This window comes from Anolis carolinensis, chromosome 2 (assembly GCF_035594765.1).
Source record: "Anolis carolinensis isolate JA03-04 chromosome 2, rAnoCar3.1.pri, whole genome shotgun sequence".
Classification (NCBI taxonomy): domain Eukaryota; kingdom Metazoa; phylum Chordata; class Lepidosauria; order Squamata; family Dactyloidae; genus Anolis; species Anolis carolinensis.
In genome coordinates, this window is record NC_085842.1 from 157,013,550 (window position 1) to 157,036,947 (window position 23,398).

Consider the following 23,398-nt stretch of genomic DNA (forward strand, 5'->3'; position numbering starts at 1 on the left):
TTTAGTAAAAGAAAGTCTGCTTTGTCAACACAGGCAGTTAAAATTAATCTGCCTGTATGCAGAGATGGTACAGCACAAGGTTTTGACTTCTGTTGGGGTACTGAGCATATCAGTCAACTAAAGCCATCTCAAAGCACAGTCTCCCAGAAGCACAGGGTTACAATAAGATGATCTCACCCAGCACCCTGCATTGCAGTGTTTCTCAACCTCTGGTTCCCCAGGTGTTTTGGCCTATAACTCCCAGAAATCCTAGCCAGTTTACCAGCTGTTAGGATTTCTGGGAGTTGAAAGCCAAAACATCTGGGGACCCACAGGTTGAGAACCGCTGCTGTATTGGGATATGTATCATGTTTGGTATATGTGCATTTCAAAAGCCATCTCTGTACAAGGTCGTAAGCCTTTCCCAGCTGCTCTTTTCATATAGGTTTCTGTAAGTTTCAGAGAAAACTTCAGACATAGCTCTGTCGTCCTTAGTTGTTTTCTGCGAGTGGTCTTAAAAGAGGGTGTTCCTCCAACTTGTCCCTCCACCTCTATGTCTAGCAACTATTTAGTCTGTTGAACTGGGAGAGGAAAATATTTTCAACAGAATAAGGCTATCAAAGCTATCAGCCCTAGCTTTCTGGAAGATGAAGAAAGCTAGGTTTCTACACAAGATTTTAACAAAAATATTTTATTCCACTCCACTTGCCACACTTCAATCATTATTATATTTCAACTACTGCTGCCACTTCTCACTTAACACATGGTTAAAGTTTACTAAGTGGTAATACTCTTTTAAAGTTGGTAGTCCTATAAATGCATGTCTTTTAAGGCTGCTGTTTCATTCAAAGCCACAAAGGTGGTCCCCAGTGTGTCATGGGAATGTCTGTTCTACACAGAGGCTACTGTCTGAAGTTAAGTACCTATTTCTGCCTTTGAGAAGTCAAGGATCAAGGAATACACACAAATCTGAGCAACATTTCACATTGATTTATAGTAACATACACAAAATCACTGAAAAAATAGCAGTTTTTCTGTACATCATCCACCTCTTTCTATTGCTGGGACAAGGGCAGTGACAGCCTAGGGATAAAGCAGGCAGAGGGAGGCAAGTTCTCTCCTGAGGAAGAGAGCCTGCAGCCCTCCATCTGCCACTGGTCATGCCCCACTCTTGCCTGATCATGGAGTAGAGGGCGGAAGACATCCATCAAGGAAAGAACGTCTATAACCTTGGTAAAGGGGGATTTAACCCAGCTAAGTATCATAAATCAGCAAAGCTGGTCCACTTAACCTGGCCCTACCAAAGTATAAATACAAAGTTTTCTGCAGTGAGGTACACACTAGATGTGATAAAAACAAAGTAAGCAGATTTGTCTAGATCAGGATTTCCAAGATGGGGTTTTATCTTGTTTGGGCTGAAGTCCCCATTGTTTGGTCCTGAATTCTGCAGCAAGAGGGTGTGCACCTACATCTGAATGGGCAAAAAAGAAAGAAAACCCCACTGCCCTCATTAAAGAGAAAGCACCTGAGGCTGGGAGGATCACCTTACACTTTCTTTAAAGGTTTTTCCGATTAGAGAGTCTTGGCCCAGGCCAGGCTACAGTCGGAGTGAGGGGTGCATATTAAGCAGTCCCTCTGTGGGGCTCAGGCAAAGATAGTTTCTTCTCGCCGCTTCTTTGTGAGGATGGTTCCTGGCTTGTGCTGGGCATCGGGGTGGTTGGCCAGCTCCGGTGGGCATGAAGAGACGGGACTCTCAAGGATAGCCTGCTTAAGGTCATAGAAGACAGCAGAGTCCTCTTTGGTGACAAAAGAAATGGCCACGCCACTTTTGCCTGCTCGTCCTGTCCGACCAATGCGGTGAATATAATCTGTAAGCAAGAAGACACAAAGCTGTCAAAACTACTTTAGGGAGGAAGTGGCAGCAGCTGAGCATGTGACAGGCTCACACCCAGAAGATACAACTGACTTCTGAGGCAGAACCCCACCACCCCTCAGAAGTAGTATAAAGCAGACCAAAGGACTTCCTAGCCTGTGCCCTTTGTCACTACATTCTGCCAGTTCCCAAGAGTGGGATGCTGGGGGATCCACATCATGCTGGGGCTTAAAAGGAGGCAACACCTTCATCAGCCCAGGGCTCTTATTTCCCCTAACCTCATGGTACTATTCCTTCCCCCATCCTGGAACCCCAGCACATTATATTCTGTAACATGATTTTTGTTCCTGAGTTATGTCATTTCCTAATTGGAACTATCGTAAAACACAGAAAAGGTTTATTAAACTGCAAAAACTTTGGTTTTGTAGTCTAAAAAATGGCATATTTTCATTAAGGAAAATGACAAAGTGCCTAGACCAGGCATGGGCAAATTTCGGCCCTCCAGGTGTTTTGGACTTCAACTCCCAGAAACCCAAGCATCGGATCAGTTGTTAGGAATTGTGGGAATTGAAGTCCAAAACACATGGAGAGTCAAAGTTTGCCCATGCCTGGCCTAGACTGAAGGAAATAATAGTACTACTCTCAGGCCCAAAAACAAAGTTTCTGGAATATAACGACTACTATCAAGGTAAGTCTCATGCAATTAAACAGGAAATAACACTTGCAAACCAGGAATGTAATTTTTTTCAAATTTTGTTATCTAGTGTTATCCATTCAGACAACAATGTGAGAAGGGGAGAACATCTTCAAAGAAAGGAAAATATTTTATAATTTACCTTCTATGTTCTTTGCCATGTCATAGTTTACTACCATAGAGACATCCTGGATATCAATACCACGCCCAGCAACATCTGTAGCTACTAGAATGTCCTTGGCACCAGCCTTCAAGTTGGAGAGGGCAAATTCTCGCTGTTCCTGACCTTTGCCACCATGAAGAGTACAGGCATTATACTGTAGGAAGGAGAACAGTGGGTTAAGTCAAGCCATATGTTTATGTGAAGCAGTGAGGGCAGGCAAGTAGGCATGAATGAGATTCCCCCCAAAGACAAAAAAAGATAGTTGCCTGACTGGAAGACAATAGGGCAAACTGCCCTACCACTCCTCATACTCCTAGTGAGGATTCAATGTCAAGATATCAACTTGCAAGATACTGGTGTAGTGGGATGTGGCACCTATCAAACCAGGCCTCAAGACAGAACTACTTCAAGAGGTTCTCAGACTTCTGCAGACATGGCTGAGCAGAGTCAGTAGAAAAGTGAAAAGTATCTTAATATTTGCTCCGGTTCTACAGTACTCTACCCCCTCAACTATTCTGGTTATTTACTGTAATACTGCAACTATGCATCTTTCTGAAGTATAACAAAAGCCGCAGGGAGCTTGCATACTTAAAAATATAGGGCAACGATATGTTGGACATCTGAACCCATGATTTGCAGTTCTCCAGCTCTGCACAGGATGACTACTTACACCCATCTTCTCCAGGGATTTCGCCAACACATCACAGCCTTTCTTTTGGTTGACAAAAATAATAATGGGTGGATCAAAGCCCTGTTCCAAAATGGCCAGCAGTTTCTTCCTAAATCAGGGGAAAGAGAACATAATGAATAAGAAGACCCATGAGGAAGGATACTGGGGTCTAAAAGCTGTCAGTGGGGTGAAATTGTTAAAAGCACCACACACAATCCTGTCTGTAAGAAGCACTCGGACTGTTTAGTTCAAGCTGTAACCCTCCTGCTCTGAGGCCCCAGATGATGTTCCCTAGAGCCTCACTGCTTGCATCTCCCACGGCCCCGATTACCTCTTCTCTGATTCAGACATGAGGAAGACCTTCTGCTCAACACGTTCATGGGGCTTGCCAGCCGAGCCAATGTAAACCACAGCTGGACGGCGTAAGTAGCTACGGGCCAGGCGCTCTACAGCAGGTGGCATGGTGGCTGTGAACATCACTGTCTGTATGGAGGGCAAGGGAGAAAAAAAGAAGAGAAAAAGAAAGGGAAAGAATGAGAATCATGAGTGGAAGGCAGATGTGCCTCTCCCCCATAACAGAACTTCCCTTCTCCTTAGAGGTAAAAGAAGGGGAAGGCATCACTTTACACATCCAAATCTCTCTTAATTCAGGAAAGCTCCTTGAAGTTACAATGAAAATCTCCATTCCTCACATTAGCATAGGAACCCACTCGAAATTAGCCAAATGCGTTCATGGACCCTAGGCCAAACATCTCTTCTTTCTGGAAGCATTTCTTCTACTTTGAAAGATGCCAATTTTTGTTTGATCTCTCTTCTGCTTTCTTCTTGCTTAAACTACACTCTGAAGTGCACCAAACTTCCTCTTTTGTGGCTATGAATTTTACTGTTGGAAGGGCCACCATTTCCTAACTATTATTGTTTCCAATACATAACCAATATACGGTACATAACTTCCTCCCTCAAACAATAAAGTGGCAACAAAACCTTTTCAAATCAAGCCTCACGTACAATTAAAAATAAGTATTGAGGAGATCACGCTAAGGAAAATAGTTTCTATATGAAAAGCTAGAGTTAACCCATGGTGTTCTTATTTCTTAAAATATTTAAGATTCAAAAAGGAAGGCATTCAGGTTTCACTAACCTGCCGGTATTTGTGTTTGCCAGACTCAAAGTTGGCCATCATTTTATCAGGATCTTCGGCCTCATCAGTATCAGGTTTCTGGTTTGTGACAGGCATATGCTCCAGAATCTTCTGCACATCAGGCTCAAAGCCCATGTCAATCATACGATCAGCCTCGTCCAAGACCACATAGGTGCAGCGGCTCAGCACCAGGTAACGATTCTCCAGGACATCAATCAAACGACCAGGAGTAGCAATCACAATCTGGAGTGGAAAGGGAGCAGCAGGGTGAAAGAGCTGTGCCTGGCCTTAAGTGTCCCTGCGCATATCCTCTCTCCCCACATTTCAACAAGGAGCAAGGTATCATTTCTCATTGTTTTGGCCAAGCAAGGAAGCTGAGCCACTCCATGAAAGTTGGAGCATGCGTGGTTTGATGTTATTCATTATTTCAAGAGTTAACTTTCTTAATCTGAAAACATAAATTACAAACCATGCAATTTAATTTCCTCATTATTATTATTTAGTCAACTTCATTAATGTGGCCTAAATAGCTAAAGGCATCAAATCCCATTTGATCTTGGAAGCTAAGCAGGGTCAGCCCTGGTTAATAATTGGATGGAAAACTGCCAAGGAACACCAGGTTATGCAGCCTACATTTCAGGGAAGGGAACTGGCCAAACCAAGTCCTTGCTTAAAAACTTATATGAAATTCATGAGATGGTTGTAAATCGACAAGTGCGTGTGCACACAAATTGTATAAGTGTACAATGTGTCCCTCTGGCAACATGATTGAGGTCATCCTACTATTTGCACTTACCTCGCAACCCATGCGCAGGCGGAAGCCTTGGTCTTCACGGGAAATGCCACCAATAACAGCCACAGTGCGGATGCCCAGGGGCTTTCCAAACTTAATAGTCTCTTCTTCAATCTGCTGGGCCAACTCACGGGTAGGGGCCAGGATGATGGCATAGGGGCCTTGGTCAGACTCCTCAATCCTGCAGTGAAGAAAAGGCACAGGAAACAATGTGAAACAGCGCCCTTTCTGGCCCACAAAACCCCACCGCACAAAAGAGCCCCCCTCAAAAAGGGGTTCCCCAGTCACTCTAATGTGAGAAATGTAGGATCCTTTTAGATGAGCCAAAGGATTCTGCATTTATTTTTGCAGCCCAGATCTATTTCACAGCACTCAACTGTAGTAACAGAAGGCTTTCTGAGTAGGACACTCCCTAGCTTAAAAGAGAAGAAACATGCTGGAGAGTAACTGCAATTTCCCAGCCTTGGCTATGTTGGTTAGAAATTGATGGAAACTGCAGTTCAACAATATCAGCAGTACCATGTTTCCCCACTTCTGACTGAGGGAGTGCCTATGCGCCTTCAGGTTCCTGGTCTATTTATGGTGACCACATTAATTCCAAAGGATTTTCTTAGGCAGGGACTACTCAAGAGGTGGTTTGCCAGTTCCTTCCTCTAAAAGATAAACTAAAGCATCTGGAATTTGCTATTATAATGCAGCCTGAGCCCTGCCACATGCACAATGGAAGACCTTCTTATAGCAACACCAGAGGCACTCCAAGTGGCCAGCTACTGGTCAAAGGACATTTAGCATAATGCCAAGTTTTAAACTTTGTTTATGTTTGTTAAATAAGTTACAACTATACCCTTCACTTCTAACACGATAAATAAATATCCAGGTACTAGCCAGAAATGACCCTGTTCACCCACCACGATCAGACAGGAAATGATATATTTACATATAATCAGGTAAAATCCTCCACTGTATTTGTATCATGCATACCAATCCCACACAATACCCATATGCTGACAAACAGATTTGATAGACTCTGATTAATCAGGGCACTTTAGCTTATCAGAACCCAATGGATGAGTCCAGTCACAGAGTCTAAGAAAAGCAAAGACCTTTCTCACAAAGTTGATGGAGAACACACAGGAGAAATATAAACCTTTATCCCAAACATGTGAACTCCACAGAACTCTTTTTTGACTGCTGGGAATAGTAGTGCTGGTCTAGATTATTTTTTTGGCCTAGTGTGGCAAAGCTAGGCATGTTGTTTTATAATATGACTGTGACACCTCACCTTGCTGCTCTCACAGTTATGAGGCTGGCACATGTGAGGAAGGGGTCTTTTCCGCATTTGCTCGACTGCTATAGGTCTTCTCATGAGTTGCATTTAAAAAAAACCAAGGCTGCTGATGGTTTTAATGCCCTTGCTTTGGCATTTTTGGCAATTGTGACCAGTACATTTTGTTCCTGTCACTTGTTTTTATTAAGCCATGTTTACTATTTTAATCCAGTGAGCCCTTTAATATGGTTTCATAGTTGAAAAGGTGACATAGATCAAGACTTTTTAAACTGTAGGTCCCAGATCAATGCTCGGGTCATGAAAAATTTGGTAACAGCAAAAGGTTTCTGAATGCCACTCATTTAGACAAATCTGTTAACAACAACATGCAGTGATTATAGTGGATTCTGCAAAACATGCTGCAGCTGTACTCCACGAAAAGAAGACTCAGCCTCTTCAGCAAGCCTTACAAATGCTGATTATCTTTAATGTTTGTTTTATATACCTATATACTTGGAGTCACATAAAACCTTCTCAGGCAGAGTAGAAAAAAATTAAGAAGTCCTGACCCAGATTAAGCTATAGAATTGTACTGGAAATCCAGCTGCTTTCTCACCTGTCAATCTTGGGCAAGGTGGTGATCCAGACCAGCAATGGGATAAGGAAGGCAGCAGTTTTACCGCTGCCAGTCTCTGCCACACCAATAATGTCACGGTTCTGTAGACCAATAGGGATGGCTTGACGCTGGATAGGAGTCGGTTCCTGTGCAGAACAAAAGGATCAACTGGTCACGTTAAGTCTTGGAGCAATTAGGAGGAGCACTCCTGATGGTTCAAGGGAATGACAACAGAGCCCAGGAAGCCTCATTGCTAGCTGCCCTCCTGAATCATGCCTTTTACAATGGGTCTGAACTCCAGAAGCCCTGGTTCTCCATTTTCTCTGCTCTGTGAGATGCAAAAGCTCAACATAGGTCCTAGCAAGGAACTGGAGTTATAATGGAAGCGGAAGGGCTGATCAGCCTGAGGAAATGGGCACCTCTCACCTTATAGCCACATTTGTCAATAACTTCCAAGATGTGAGGAGGCAGGGAAGAGTCTTTCCAGGAACGAATGGGGTTGGGGATCTTGCCTCCCTTGGTGGTGATGCTGTAATCCTCCCGGAAGATACGCCAATCTCTGTCTGTCATTTCATCCAGTTTCTTTTGAGACCAGTGTCTATCGTCCCAGCGTTGCTTGGCTTCTTTTTTACGCAGCTTCCGCAGACGTGCCCTATCAAGCAGGAAAGGAGAAACCCAGGATGGCCAAACAGGTCAGTGAAAGAGCAGCACACCAATATTTTAGCTGTATTCTTCTGTTGAGAGAGAGTGCTAGTCCATCTAACCTAGAAGCTCTTCAAAGATGTACAATGATTCTTAACATAGAAGCAGGAACCTTTACCACCAAAACTATGGTCATGCCAACAATTGTGGGGTTTCCATAACACCACATAACACTTTTTAGAAATTCCAATTCATTTTACACCATCTGAAGTAGAATTTTAATCTTTACTGTCACAAGAATAAAAATGTATAAGGATGTAGGACGGGCTTTTAATGTCTACTATTCCAGTAGCAAGGGGAAGGATCTGTTTCGCCTACTTATCCTGCCCTTAGCCTAAACACCATTGTTTTTCAATTTTGCCCTTCCCTCTCTCCAACTACTATGATTCCTGTAATATTATGAAAGCATACTAGTGCAAGATTCCCACCTTCTTCCCAGAAGACAGCTTTCCTCTGATTTTAATAACTGCACAGAAAAAAATAGAATTCAACAGGTGAAGATTGCCAGAAATCTGCGCTTGTTGAATTCCTTCCGATTATGCAGCTCTTACAAGTCCTAAGAAGAAACCTGACACCCAAAAATCAGCTCAAGCCAATCTATCATGATTTCTGTAACTGCTGAATGGCATGTGTTCCTAGGAAGTGCAATAAGTATCAAGTGTATGTATAATTTAGATAATCTGAATAATTTAGTATGTTCAGAAATTAATTTTAGAATCTGGCTTTCCTGATCAGAATTTGGCCATTAAGTTGCAGTAAATTAAGACATTGCACCAGTGACAGCACACAATGCCTGATTTTGTCCATAAGTATGTCAAAAACCAGAGAAATCCTCAGGATTTAATACATATCTCTTATCAATCCTAAAGAGTCACACAGCCCCAACATCTCCCTCCTGCCTTGCCAGTCACTTACTCCTCTTGCTCCTTCTCCTCTAATGTGCGACGCTTTTCCATCAAGTCTCCATAGAAACGGGACTGCTCTCGCTTCTGCTGTTTCAAGTCAATGCCAGCAATAAAGCCACGTCCCAGGAGCTGGACCTGATGCCGTTCCTTGTACCTGTTGAACACAATGTCAAATCACAAATTTTGAAATAAAGCTCTTCTAACAAAGAAGCTGATTAGGAGCATCTAGAATTTTGAGAATCATTTTTGTCTATAAGGGAGGAATAATTTTCTAGCCATCAAGACTAAAAAAAACCCAAAACACACAGAAACATTCAATTAAAGAGAAGCATTTAGTTTCAGATGATACTCTCTTCCATACACATATTGTACAAGGGTCAGCTGTAGATGAACATATGAAGTGGCCTTGTATTGTCTCTCTCACGCTGACTATTCATACTCCCTAAACTCAAGCATCACTTCTTCAACTCTGTCCACAGCAATTCCCACACTGCTTTGTACATGCAAAGCATGTGCTGTGCCACTGAGTTACTGTTCATTTAAAGTCACTAACAAAAAGGTTAAAACAAATCAGGGTCACAACCAGGCACAAAATGTCTAACCAAAATAGACTGTGAAAATAAAGCACAGGCCCATACACTAGCTGAATTTGCACAATTCGCCTACAAATTATCTTGCTTGTATAAATCACCTCTGAGGCCTGCTTAGCCAACCTTTCATTACAGAGTTACAATCAACCCAAGGTACTTGCATCTTACTGAAATGAGTCTGAAGACGAAAAATAACCTTCCCAATTCCTCTGAGGATGGGGAAGATTCAGGCATACTTCCATTCAGCTGCTGAGCAGACAACCAGCCCCAGTGCTGAGCAGGTCCCACTGGACCTCCCTCCCTGAAAGTGACACTTACAGAGGATTGTAGTCGATGGAAGTGTCCTCGGAGGCATCCCATTCAAAGACAAATTTGCGGTCATTCAGATGCCGAGTGCGCCTCCGCTTCTTGACTCCGCCCAAGTATCGCTCCTGGAAGAGGGGGAATTATATTTATACATTAAATATACAGTGTTTCCTCACTTATCACGGGGGTTACGTTCCAGAACTACACGCAATAAGTGAAAATCCACAAAGTAGGGACGCTATATTTATTTCAATATTTACACACTATTTTAGTAGTTATACACTATTTTAAGTCTTTATCAACCAATTGTGTGTTGATAAATCGCCTCCTTCTCCTCCCGTTGCTGCTTGGGCTCCTTTTCTCTCCCTTCGGCTTCTCCTTCCTCCCTTCCTTAGGCTGTAATTTGTCATTTTTTATGATTTATAATATTCTTTTAGAGTTCACTGAAAAACCGCGAAACAGCGAATCCACAAAAAGTGAATTGTGAAATAGTGAGGAACACTGTCCCTCTTCCCAATGAACACTCAAGGCAGCTACACCAAACATTTACAAGGGTTTGAAAGGCTTCCAATTGCTTAATGCATAATAGGAATGGGCAGCTCATTTATTGCTTCTCCAGATCCCAACAGCACTGGAGATGATGATGATAATAATAATAATAATAATAATAATAATAATAATAATAATAATAATAATAACTTTATTTTTATACCCCGCCTCTATCTCCCCAAAGAGGACTCAGGGCGGCTTACATGGGGCCAAGCCTGAATAAAAACAATAGCTAAGGGAGTTAAGGGAGGAATAAGGTGGTGAAATCGACATATTGAGACAAGCCAGGCTGATTCTAGGAATGGCTAAAGAACAACTGTATTGCACATTTATAAAAACAAACTCACACACAGCAAGAAGTGTGTTCTTAGTGCATTCAAAAACCTCTTTTAAATACTGAAGAATACTCTGGAAACCCCTGTGTGTATTTCAGGCATTATGTGTCCCCTTCCTCCTCTCATGCCTTAATCCCTATCTCCATTCCTCTCAGAGACTAAAATTAAATGAGATGGAAAGAGACCTTGATGGCATGCAGTTCTTTGCTCTTGTCTTTTTCTTCTCTGATTTTCTGCCGGCCCTCCTCATCTTCATTGCCGTTGGTCTCTCGTTCCATCCGCTCACGCCGCTCGCGCCTCTCTCTTTCTTGGGGGTCCTCTGCAGTGAAGGTAAAGGGCACATACTCAGAAAAAGGTGCCATCAGAGACTCAAAAGCCAAGCTGGTAAAGGCAGCATCCTCAAAGCTGGGACCCCTAAAGCCTTACCCAGCATTTTCCTCCCCATCTCTTGGAAATGCTTCCTTTTTTTCCTCTCATCTTCCAGCAGCCGCTGCCTCTCCTCCACTTCCTGCTGCCGGCGTTTCAAAGCCACAGCTTCTCTTTCTGCCTTGGAAAGAAACTTGGGCTGCAAGGAATCAGAGGAAAGTGATGAAAGTGCATGGATAGCTAGTATACCTCCTTTAGTTGAAAACCTAAAACAGACCAACTACAGTAGTCCCTCCACTTTTATGGGGGTTACAGTGCAGGACCTCTGTGAAAGTGGAGAAAACACGAATAAAATAGATATATGTTTTAGTCCTAAAACACCTCCTCTCTAGGAACGTTTAGCCCTTACAAGTGACTTTGGAGCTGCCTGTGGGCTTGGAATCAACAAGAGCTGCAACCTGCCCCGTCGCTCCCATCGAGACCACACCCTACAATCCTGATGGCAAGCATGCGCTCTGGCCACCGGTCCCATGAATGCTCTGCATTTTGCTGCTTCCATCGATCCCATACCAATCGAGTGGCACTGTAGCAGGAGGTGGCAATGGCAGTTGGGAGGAGGGCTGTTTAGATGCACGCGCTCCTTCCAGCACGGGGGCCTGCTTCAACGCGAGTGCTTGTTCGTATAGTGCAGCCTTAAACTGGGCCTCTCTATTGCGCCATGCCTGCGGGTGTAGCCTTGACAAATAGGGCAGGATTGGGGGATATGACTCTCCCCCAGGCACATGGCACATACTATGCCCATCCAAATTGGGCAGCTTCCCCCCACAGGCCCCACATTTCTTAAAAAATAAAGTGGCCATTGCCTGCCTGAACGGTGCACGGTCTGAGGTCGGGGTTGGAGAAGGGCGATTGGTCGAAGGCAGTCCGGGTCAAACAGGTAAAAGAGTCAAGTCAGTGGTCAAAACAGTCCGAGGTCAAGCCGTTGGGAAGATTAAGAGGAGAGAGCTACTAGAGAGGTTCCTTCAATCTGCTGTCGCACAGAAAAAAGAACTGAGGCGTAGCCCCGTCCACGGGCATATATAGTACATGGGGAGAATGGGCGGGGCTTCCGCCAAAATGTTGCATTCAAAAGCTTCTAGAATGTTCCGGAATCTGTGCAAGCGCACTGGGAAACCCATATGTGAGCATTTCACAGACTCCACGAAGAAGAAACAGAGTTTACTAGAACCCAGTACAAATACTATTTATTCTCATTTGGGAAAACCAGAACTGGTATTTGGAAGAAGAAAATCTCATATTCTCACCTTGGCTTCAGCCTCTTCCTCAGCTTTCTTTTTGGCAAGGAGCTCCTCCAGGGAAAGCGGCTGGGCCTGTGAACAAAACGGATGCCCATGAAGGTTCAGTGAAAGCACTCCAAGAAGAGGAACTGTTACTTTCCAAATTAGAACTTTTAGGCAACAAAAGAGAAAAATCACCCCAAAATAGCCTCCTTTAAAACAGCCAGAACAGCTGAAGAAATTAACCATAGTAAAAGACTTCCCCTAGCCATCCCTTGGAAGCAGGGACTCAGGGGGGGTGAAAAGCCTGATTAAACTCCTATTGAGAAATGTGTGAACAACCTTATGTTTTAAATGTTCTACCAGACTGAAAAATTCAATGGCCAATTTTTTGTGATTTTCCTCATATTCCTAGCTACTCTACGTGCAGTAATGTAGCCTTTTGGTGCTCACCACAGCCTGAAGCCTGACATCTATGAACAGTTCCTTGTGCCATTATGTTCTCTGTGTGTGAGGCCACTACATAACCTAAGCACTAGGGGTTAAGTGAGGAATGCTGACCTTTCACTTCACAAGGTATCACTTTTAACAGAATAGAAAACCAATTTGAGGCCACCAGAAGAATAGTAAAGCATGTATATAAAGCCTTTGTGTGTGTGATAACAGGAAAATAGTTCTAAATCTCTTCAGCAGGACTAGATACATAGAAAAATCAGGTCCACTTTCATCTCTTTCCAAACCTATGTAGCACATGTCTCAAAACAGACAGTGATGCCCTAGTTTGTACTTTATCTCTCAATTTAGTATGAGGTCATAGGGGGTGAAACAACAATTTATGGCAAAGCCATATGCCCCAGAAATGATTTCTGCTAAATTTTGGTAGTGAGAAATCAAAAACTATTTTGGACATGGTTTCAGAAGATGCTTTGGGGTGGATGGCACAGTAAACTTCCCACTGGTAGGCAACTGGGGTAGGGATTGTTGCTGTTCTTGTAAGCAAGAAACCCTTGGAGACAAAGAAAGTGTAATTGTTCCCTACCTTTTCCTTCTTGGACAATGATTCATCATCTTCATCTCTGCGGGAGTCTCTGTCCTTCCTAGATCTGGAGTCCTTGTTCCGACTTGGAGAGGTGCTCCTGCTCAAGAAGAAGGGAAGCATCAGGAATGGAAGATGGCTACTCAATCCTATTATGGGGTTTAGAAATCTTAGTTGGTGATTAACCAAAACATTAGGACTGTCAGGCCTCTTCCATGGATGGAGATGGTGGGATCATTTTCTTGTCCCTGACTTTCTACGTCATCTCTGAAATGGAGTAGAAGATCAGGATGATGCTCAGCTGATATGGTCATCTACTGGATTAGGAAATAAAAGTGTCCCTAGATTTGCAATGCAGTGTTCTTCTCCTGCTTAGAACTAGAAAGAGTCATCAAGAGCCTAGAGATCATGGCATGTCCTAGATCTCCTCTCAGACTTGGAGCTAGAAGTCTTGGCAAGAGCATCATGTCAGCCCAGCACAATAGCAGGAACAGTCCCAGCTCTTTCAGCTCCAAGTTACAGAAGAGCTCTGGGCTTCTAAGGCACCCAAGAGAGCCTTGCAAGAGTAGCTGGCGGCCTCTCGTTCCAGCCAAAAAGGAACACTGGAGTATGTTTGGGAGCTACATCTCAAGAGTGCAGCAGCAGAACAAATCCAAGTGCTCTTCCCAATGGTGGAGATATAGAAGGCATAAGAAGTGTCCTTGCACTTGTGCTGCATTGTGGAAGGGCTCCAAATTCTTCAAAAGCACTGCAGTACACTGGGGGTGGTGTCAACTCTCTGCTGCCATGATTGGGAAGAAAACAGGGCTTGTCACATTATCAAGATGGTGCTACTACACTCACTAAGGCAGGCAGACTCCTAGATACTTGTCCACTATAGTATTTTCAAGATTGGTAGGCTACCTAGCCACAGATTTTGATTATGAGAAAGGACTAACACTATTAAAAATGACATGGACAGTAGCAGAAACAACTAGCAGTTGTCCTTTCACTGGCAACTTTTGACTATGTCATTTACACAGCAAATTCTTAACCTCTCCCACTGACATTCACTGAAGATGACATTTGCACTTTTAACAGGAACCCAAATTCTGTGATTTTAAGTTGTGAATTATGAGGATTCTAAAGTGAACCTATTATGGAGCGAGATTTGTTCATGGGGGGGGGGGGGGTTGCTGTCACCATCTTCTAAGGTTAAGAGAGTGTGACTTTTCCAAGTTCACCCAGTGGATTTCTATGGCTGAGCAAGGATTCAAACTCCATTCACAAAATTCAGTCCAGTGTCTAAAACACTGGCTTTCTTAAAATTCCAATAGCTTATTTAATGGATGAACATACCTTTAATGCCCTCTGCAAAGAGATAGCAAATGACATGATTTGTTCTAGTTACTCATGACATAGTGCTGTTCAACAATAACTGTGATACCGCAGGTGCACTAGCAATCATACAACACCCTGACGGGGGGAAATCTGTTACCTCGATCGTTTACGGTCCTTGTCCCTTCTGTGGCCATCTTTTTCACGATCCCTGTCCTTCTTGCTGCGCTCCCGATCTTTGTCTCTCTCCCTCTCTTTATACCGCCGGTCTCTACAAAGAGATTATTTGTAAGCAGGAAAAAATCAACACATGCTAAACATGCTGACTGCATCACATAGAAGAAAGCAAAAGATATTCATTGAATTTAGTGACATTCATTCATTTTTAAATCTCACTCAATTTTAAAAGCATCCCTGTGACATAATATGACAACAGAAGAAGTGCTGGATTTGGCACTTCAGTGCTATAAGAATTTCTTTCCTTTTTATAAGGAAAATTAGCAAAAATGTGAAGGAAATTCCTAGCCAAAGGTCAGATGTAGGGGGGAGGGGCTGAAACAAAACAGGATTTTCAGGATTTTGTCTTTAAGCCTTCATAATTTGACAAATTTTCACCACACTCTGCAGATGACAAAAGCTGAATAAATTATGCCAAGGCCAGAGAAATATAGATCTTAGGTGCACATAACCTTTTTTCTGGCCTCACAATTCAAGTCTTCTCACCAGAGGCTAATGTGGCATTACATATAATTTGATAAAAACATCAACATCTAATAAGGACAGAGAAAAGCATATACAGGAGACAGAGACTTTGGGCTGCATGAGTGTGCATGTATTTATATATCTATTAATAAAACTTAGGCTGAGAAAAAGCAAGATTCTGCCTGATTTTATTGCAGCTGTATGTGTTTACCTTGAACAAACAAGATAAACAGCAGCTACCTCAAGAATCCCTTACATCAGTTGTTCTCAACCTGGGGTCCCCAGATGTTTTTGGCCTTCGACTCCCAGAAATCCTAACAGCTGATAAACTGGCTGGGATTTCTGGTCAAATGTACTACTACTCCCTGTGGCCCAAAGCCAGGTAACTGAACTCTTCCTAAAAGAAACCAGATTAACACAGCAACCCCAAAAGGAGACCTGCCATTACCTTTCAGCTGATTTTGACCTAGATCTGCTTCTTGATCGGCTGCCTCTCCTCCTCTCACGGGAGCGATGACGCTTCCTGTCCTTAGCACTGGGAGAGCTCTTCCTGTCGCGCTCTCGGTCACGTTCCCTATCTGGTGAACGTGAGCGTCTTCGCTCTTCCTTGACAGGTGAAGAATCTCGTTCTCTTTTTTCAACAGTTTCCCCAGCCATCTGGATAAAGGAAGAGGCATTAATAAGTGACAACAATTAGGAATTGGACAAGACTACTACACTATTAAATGATCCCCAAACACATGTGGATATATCTTGAAGGATAATCCAAAATCCTTTATCTCTAAATGACTACTAACAATGGGAAGTTCTCTTATACTGAACCCAACCACTGAACCATCGAATTGTAGAGTAGGCCTTCCAGATGCATGTGATCCAGATCTGAGTTTTCCAGTAACTGCAGATCGTAGCATCCTGTGTTAATAAATGGCAGCAACATGGAATGTGGACAAGCTAAAGTGTTCATGTTTCCGCAATTGAATAATATGGGGTGAGCCTCCTGTATTGTCAATCCAAAATTTCAGATAGATCTTTCCCAGCCATGCCTTAAAATTCTGGTACCTGAATATGTGACTTCTGAACATACAAAAGGTATGCTGTCACTGGACATCCATTATATTATGCTTGAACTACTGTGTGGTCTCTCAGTGTGTGGGAGAAAGTTAAGGAGCAGCACCTGAGGTCATCTGGGGCTAAACCATAATTGAAGGAAAGGAAAGGTATGTTCCCTATTAACACTGATTCATACTTGAGAAAAGGGAGTAGAGGGAGCAGGTTCTGTGGGAAATAACTGCTGGTAAATTGGCAGGATTGGGTATTTTATCTTTCAGTTCTTGTTCAACTTGGTCAGGTAGAATAACTCATTATGATTCCATATGGCTCATCGCACACTTGTCAACTAACCCAATTTTAATGCTCTGGTTTTTATTATTTTTTTTGTAAAGAAAATCACCAAGAAATTAGTAATTTTAAATCCCACGTCAAGTATGTAACCTGTCTAGCCTCTGCAAAGGAGTACTAGTTTGAAAACCATATGCATCTGGAGTGGGTATCTGCAGAAGGTTCAGGACCCAGTTTTCTGTCTCTGGGATCCACACAAAATGCCACACCAAACAAAATTCCACCAGCAGTTTTAAAAACCAAATTTCCTGAAAGTTTCACACAGCACAGAGGCAGCATGCAATCTGTTCAAAAGGTAGGCTACCACTTCTGGAGGCTCTAGGAGAAGGTGGTAGAGGATAGCCCAAGGAGAGCTGTTCCTATAAATGCCATAAAAACATTCTTGGAGGCCATCCTCTGCCCACCTGACAGTGGGTCCTTGGTATTTGCTGGGGTCTGATTCCAGGACACCCTGCGGCCCAGAAGGGTACCAGAAGTTGTGGGTACACAAGTCCCATTATATACAAAGGCATAATAAAATGCTATCCTTATCTGAAATGGCAAAATCAAGGTTTGTTTTTTTGAATTTTGAAAAAGGTATTTTTAAGCCATGGATACTTAAATCCATGGATGCAGAATCATGGATACGGCTGACTGTACAAAAGGAAGAAAAAAAGTTACAAGTGAGGCAAATTATTGTTTTAGTGAATATAAGAAGCTTTCCAAACTGTGTGTTGAGACACATTAGTGTGTTAGTTGCAGCATGTAATGTGTTGTGCAAATGTAACGAGAAATGACAAAAAGCTTGAAGATGTGTTATTATCTTACAAATTATATATTTTAGAAAGGTTTTCATGAGATATGTTGTGTCCCCATACATTTTGTTATTATAGTTTTTGTATATGTCTGTATCTCTTAGAAGGGGTTGTTTTAACCTTTGGTTTGCCAGTAAAACAGAATTACTGTGTTATGAAATGATGCATGTCTAAAAAACTGACATGAAATGTTTGGAAAGCTCTGCCATAAGTACGTTAGAAAAAAATGAGTGTTAGATGGAACACCCATTGTCATTGCAGCTATATGCCTTCCAAGTCATTTTCCATTTATGGTGAGCCAATCAAAGGGGTCTTTTTGGCAAGGCACTGTGATTTCAACCCAGAAAGCTTCCATAGCCAAGTGTGGATTCTGAAGAGTCCTCCTCAGATGCTTACAGCCACCACACCACTCTATGTGTGATCTATAGGTAGGTTTCATGAATCTTGCTGGTTTGTAGGGGTTACGGTATCAGATATGGACCACGATGCCTGGGCTCAAACCCTAACTTGACTCCAATTCTCTCCCAGCTGAACCACAATAATAATAATAATAATAATAATAATAATAATACAACAATAGACATTGACAAAATTACGATCTGCCAACTGCAAAAGGCCACCCTACTGGGATCCGCGCGCATCATCCGAAAATACATCACACAGTCCTAGACACTTGGGAAGTGTTCGACTTGTGATTTTGTGAAACGAAATCCAGCATATCTATCTTGTTTGCTGTGTCATACTTATAATAATAATAATAATAATAATGATTTTATTTATATCCCACCCTATCTCCCTGAGGGTACTCAGGGCAGTTTACAACAGATAATAGGAAACATTCAATGCCGTGAGAAGCTGAACAAAGACAAAAAATAACCAACCCCCCAAATCCAAAAAACAAATTCACATCTACATGAAAAATAATAACACATTATACTGCAATATTATGAGTAATATTATATGTACTATATAATATATAACTATCAATTATATTGTACTATATTATCATACCACAATATATATAATGCACTACCAGTACATTATACTATTTGTATTATATAATATACTGTACCATATCACAATCACGTGCCATCTATAACATTGTCCTAAAAATAAAAAAGGAGGTGGGGTTCCAGAAAAAAGGGTGTTTCTTTGAACTCAGTGGAGAAAAACTCAGCATATAAATATAATATTGGCGTACAACAGACCTAAAATAGAGGGGAAAACCAGATTTCTACATAGGACTAAGGGGAGAAAACACCAAGTAACATCTACACTGTAGAATGAGTGGAGTTTGACACCGCTTGTAACTGTCATGGGTCTATACCAGGGGTCCTCAAACTTTTAAAGCAGAGGGCCAGTCCACAATCCTTCAGACTGTTGAGGGGCCGAATTATCAATTGAAAAAAAAAAACGAACAAATTCCTATGCACACTGCACATGTCTTATTTGTACAGCAAAACAGCAACAACAATGAAAGAACAATATAATATTTAAAAATGAAAATGTAACCAACATAAACCTATCAGGATTTCAATGGGAAGTGTGGGCCTGCTTCTAGCCAATGAGATAGTCAAGTTAATTAGGATTGTTGTTGTTGTTGTTGTGTGCCTTCAAGTCATTTCAGACTTTGGGTGAGCCTAAGTCTAAAATTATTTATTTATTCATTTACTACATTTATTTACTACATTTATATCCCGCCCTTCTCACCCCGAAGGGGACTCAGAGCAGCTGTATGTACATACAATGTATTATTAGCATAGCACAATATTAGCATTATATATTACTATATTGAACTATACCACTATACTGTAATATTATATGTAATACTAGCTGTGCCCGGCCACGCGTTGCTGTGGCGTTGTCTGGTGGTGTTGGTGAAAAATTGTTGAGGTAGTGGTGGTATTGAATGTCTGTTGTATGGTTGTCTTTATGTTTAGTATGCACACTCAAGTGGATTATATGGCAGTGTGGAGTCAAGATAATCCAGTTCAAAGCAGATAATATAAGATTCTAAATGGGTTATATAGCTGTGTGGAAGGGCCTTGAGTCTACACTGCCATATAATCCAGTTAAAATCTGATAATCTGTGGAAGAGGCCTAAGTGAGGCCTAACTCTGCCTGTTCCCTGGGCTGAGTAGGTTGCTAGCAGACCAAGTGGGCGGAGCTTTAGCCTTGGATAAAAACTATTATTCCTCTCCCTGTAATTAGGATTTTCTTTTTATTTTATTTTTGTTGTATCAACCTAGAGCCATGAATGATGGGTTGTGTTGTCAAATTTCAAGGTTGGGGAGCCTGTAGTTTTGTTGTTTTGTCCGCTGCCCTGATGCCATCATTCTTTTATATATATAGATATCACATATAATTAATATTATTATATGGTATTATTATTAGTATTATATTGTATAACATTATAATATTATTATCAATATTATATGTAAATACAATATATTATATTATTTAAAATGATATAAAAATATTATATTATAAAACTGAGGGAGGGGGCCCAGGTAAATGACCTTGGAGGGCCGCATCCGGCCCCCGGCCCTTAGTTTGAGGACCCCTGGTCTATACTATGGAATTACAGTTTTACATGATTGCTGGAGACTTTCAAAATGACAAATCCCAGGATTCCACCGCACGGTGCAATGGCAATTAAGGTGTTGTCAAACTGCACTAGCTCTACAGTGTAGACCTGGCATGGGCAAACTTGGGCCCTCCAGGTGTTTTAGACTTCAACTCCCCCAATTCCCAACAGCCTCAGGCCCCTTCCTTTCCCCACTCAGACGCTTAAGCTGCTGAGGGGGGAAAGGAAAGGGCCTGAGGCTGTTAGGAATAGTGGGAGTTGATGTCCAAAACATCTGGAGGGCCCAAGTTTGCTTATGCCTGGTATAGACGCAGCTGTAGCTCCTGAAGGGTAGCAACTCCAAAGACTGTCTTCCGCCAGTGAAGACAGCGGAACCCAAAAGGGCCCCACTCTTTCAAGACCACGGCCAAGCGTGCAAACCGGCCCCCCGTCTTCCTCCGAAAAAGCCACCATTCACCTCACCTGGAACGTTCCTCGACGTTCACTGCGCCTCCGCAACCGCCGCCATGTTACTTGGCCTACTTCCGTTAGCAACAGCCCGCAAAGCATCATGGGGAAGGGAGTCCGCGCGGCGTGAGTGGCCCGTCGCAGTGCCGCCTCCTCGGACTACAAGCCCCAGAAGCATCAGCGCGCAGGCGCAAAAAAAAAAAAGGAATTGAAGGACCCCCAACAGGCGCCAGGCAGAGAACGTAGAGTTGGGATGTGTAGGTTGGTGCAGAAGCGGCTAGCCTGCATCTACTACTACAGCGTATGATGAATGCAGTTTGACACCATTCGAAGTGCTGTGGCTCAATGCTATGGAATCTCACGAGCTGTAGTTTTACAGGGGCTTTAGTCTTCCCTGCCAAAGAGTATCAAACTACAACTCAATCAATCAAACATTATTTATACCCCGCCCCATCTTTCCATGGGGACTCAAGGAGGCTTACAACATGAAATAATAAACAGTAAATTAAACAAAGCAAATAAACAGTATAAACATTGGGTTGCTGTGAGTTTTCCAGGCTGTATGGCCAAGATCCAGAAGCATTCTCTCCTGACGTTTTGCCCACATCTATGACAGGCATCCTCAGAGGTTGTGAGATTTGTTGGAAACTACCCTGATTCCCCGAAAATAAGACATCCCCGAAAAATAAGACCTAGTAGAAGTTTTGCTGAATTGCTAAATATAAGGCCTCCCCCGAAAATAAGACCTAGCAAAGTTTCTGTTTGGAAGCATGCCCATCGAACAGAACACCAGAGCATGCAGGATTGGTAAATGCACATACTATCTGTACATGGAAATAATGATAGTAACAAGAAATTCCTGATAGGATTCAGAGTTTGTCTGGTTATGTTGGTTTGTGATGACAACTACTGTACAGTATATAATAAATGTTCATTTTTTGTTCAACAATAAATGCGAATACTTCATCATGGAAAAATAAGACATCCCCTGAAAATAAGACCTAGCACATCTTTGGGAGCAAAAATTAATGTAAGATACTGTCTTATTTTCGGGGAAACACGGTAGTCATGTGGGGTTTATATATCTGTGGAATGTTCAGGTTGGGAGAAAGAATTCTTGTCTGTCTGAGGTGAATGTTGCAATTGATCACCTTGATCAGCACTGAATAGCCTTGCAGCTTCAAAGCTTGGCTGCTTTGTACCTGGGAAACAATTAGGGCCAGCTAATCACTTCCCAACAAAGAATTCGCAACCAAGCATTGAAGGTGTAAGGCTTTTCAATGCTGATCAAGGTGATCAATTGTAACATTCACGCTTTCCTCAAACAGCCAAGAGTTCTTTCTCCCACCATGGATATTCCACAGATATATAAACCCTACTGGCCTAGTTTCCAACAGACCTCTCAATCTCTGAGGATGCCTGCCATAGATGTGGATGAAACGCCAGGAGAGAATGTTTCTGGAACATGGCCATACAGCCCGGAAAACTCACAGCGACCCAGTGATTCCGGCCATGAAAGCCTTCGACAACACAGTATTAACATTCAGTCATAAAATAAATTATCATGAAAGCCAATAATTACTAGCCAACATTACACAAACAACAATAAAACAATTCTGGAAGTTAGCCATATCCAGAGTTAAAAGCCACTCCCAGGATCCCTTAGCATTGGGCCCTGCAATTCAAATTGTGGCGTCAAACTGAATTAATCCTACAGTGTAGATGCGTCCTTAGGCTTCTCTATCATAAACAGTATTCAAGAGAGTGCTGTGGAAGTCTATATTCTCACCAAATTACAAATTCAGCATTCCCTCTGAGGGAGCCAGGCAGGTAAAGTAGTGTCAAACTGAGAAAGACGTGGTTTCAAATGGGATTTCCCAATGACTGTAAATCCCATATGTCCTGATTTGTAGAAGCCTTTGTTTGCAAAACTGCTGATGTTTAGGAAAAAAAGCTGCCACAGGGAGGAAGGTGATTACTCTCTGTGTACTCAAGAATAAATCCACCCTAGTGGAACAGGGTAGTACTCCCTAAATGTCTCAGTAGCTTGAAGTCTATGCTTGTAACAGGAAAAGTAGATAAGACTGTCCCATAGATGCTATGCTCAAGGTCAGAGACATGAAAAGTTCAATTGTTAGATGACACCTGTTTGCCTGTCTGCTGTTAAAAACATAGAGAGCCAATAAGAATCTGTTTTAGTCAGCTTAGACTAGTGAAATAATTGATCTTTGTATGTCAATGAGAATGTGGCTTTAACTTTCTGTAAAAGTGATAAAAACCCTTGCAACCCAATTTGGGGTTGCGACAAAACCTTTTTAATGCATTTCTTTATGCATTTTTGTCACTACTGTTTGGCCAACAATAAACAGCTTCTGCAGTGGAATTCCAACTTGTGGCATCCTTCCTTCTCATCACTCTCTCAAGCTAAAGGGGACTCCTTACTTTGTGTAGAGTGATGGAGTGCTGGCAAGCCGTTGCCCCTACAAAACTGCTGTACTAAGTAATAATAATAATAATAATAATAATAATAATAATAATAATAATAATAACTTTATTCTTATATCCTGTTCCATCTGCCCAAAGGGACTCGGGGCAGCTTACATGAGGACCAAGCCCAGTAAAGTAAGGTAAAGGTTTCCCCTGATGTTAGGTCCAGCCATGTCTGACTCTGGGGGTTAGTGCTCATCTCCATTTCTAAGCCGAAGAGCCGGCGTTGTTCGTAGACACCTCCAAGGTCATGTGGCCGGCATGGTTGCATGGAGCGCCGTTACCTTCCCGCCGGAACGGTACATATTGATCTACTCACATTAGCATGTTTTCGAACTGCTAGGTTGGCAGAAGCTGGAGCAACAGCAGGCGCTCACTCTGCTCCTGGGGTTTGAACCTGGGAT

General features: G+C 42.4%; 1 protein-coding gene across 1 annotated transcript; it reads right to left on the reverse strand.

The window, feature by feature from the left end:
- Positions 1-954: 954 nt before the first annotated feature.
- Positions 955-20,675, reverse strand: ddx23 (DEAD-box helicase 23). The gene is made up of 17 exons (XM_008104019.3): positions 20,523-20,675; positions 15,730-15,938; positions 14,740-14,850; positions 13,266-13,362; positions 12,254-12,319; positions 11,010-11,148; positions 10,769-10,902; positions 9,712-9,824; positions 8,814-8,957; positions 7,623-7,848; positions 7,197-7,342; positions 5,317-5,494; positions 4,521-4,763; positions 3,711-3,862; positions 3,380-3,488; positions 2,689-2,863; positions 955-1,847 (listed from the first exon to the last, which is right to left on the reverse strand). The coding sequence occupies exons 1-17, from the start codon at positions 20,610-20,612 to the stop codon at positions 1,624-1,626; spliced, it is 2,556 nt and encodes an 851-aa protein (XP_008102226.1). The 5' UTR covers positions 20,613-20,675; the 3' UTR covers positions 955-1,623.
- Between the last annotated feature and the right edge of the window lie 2,723 nt (positions 20,676-23,398).

Bases quoted from the DNA above. Each gene is read 5' to 3' on its own strand.
- ddx23 (XM_008104019.3), bottom strand. From the start codon at position 20,612: ATGATGCTTTGCGGGCTGTTGCTAACGGAAGTAGGCCAAGTAACATGG. The intron at 10,903-11,009 runs GTAAGGCTTTAG...CCTTCACTGCAG, and splicing joins GATGGGGAGGAAAATGCTGG to AGGACCCCCAAGAAAGAGAG. The intron at 2,864-3,379 runs GTAAGTAGTCAT...TCCTTCCTACAG, and splicing joins AATCCCTGGAGAAGATGGGT to TATAATGCCTGTACTCTTCA.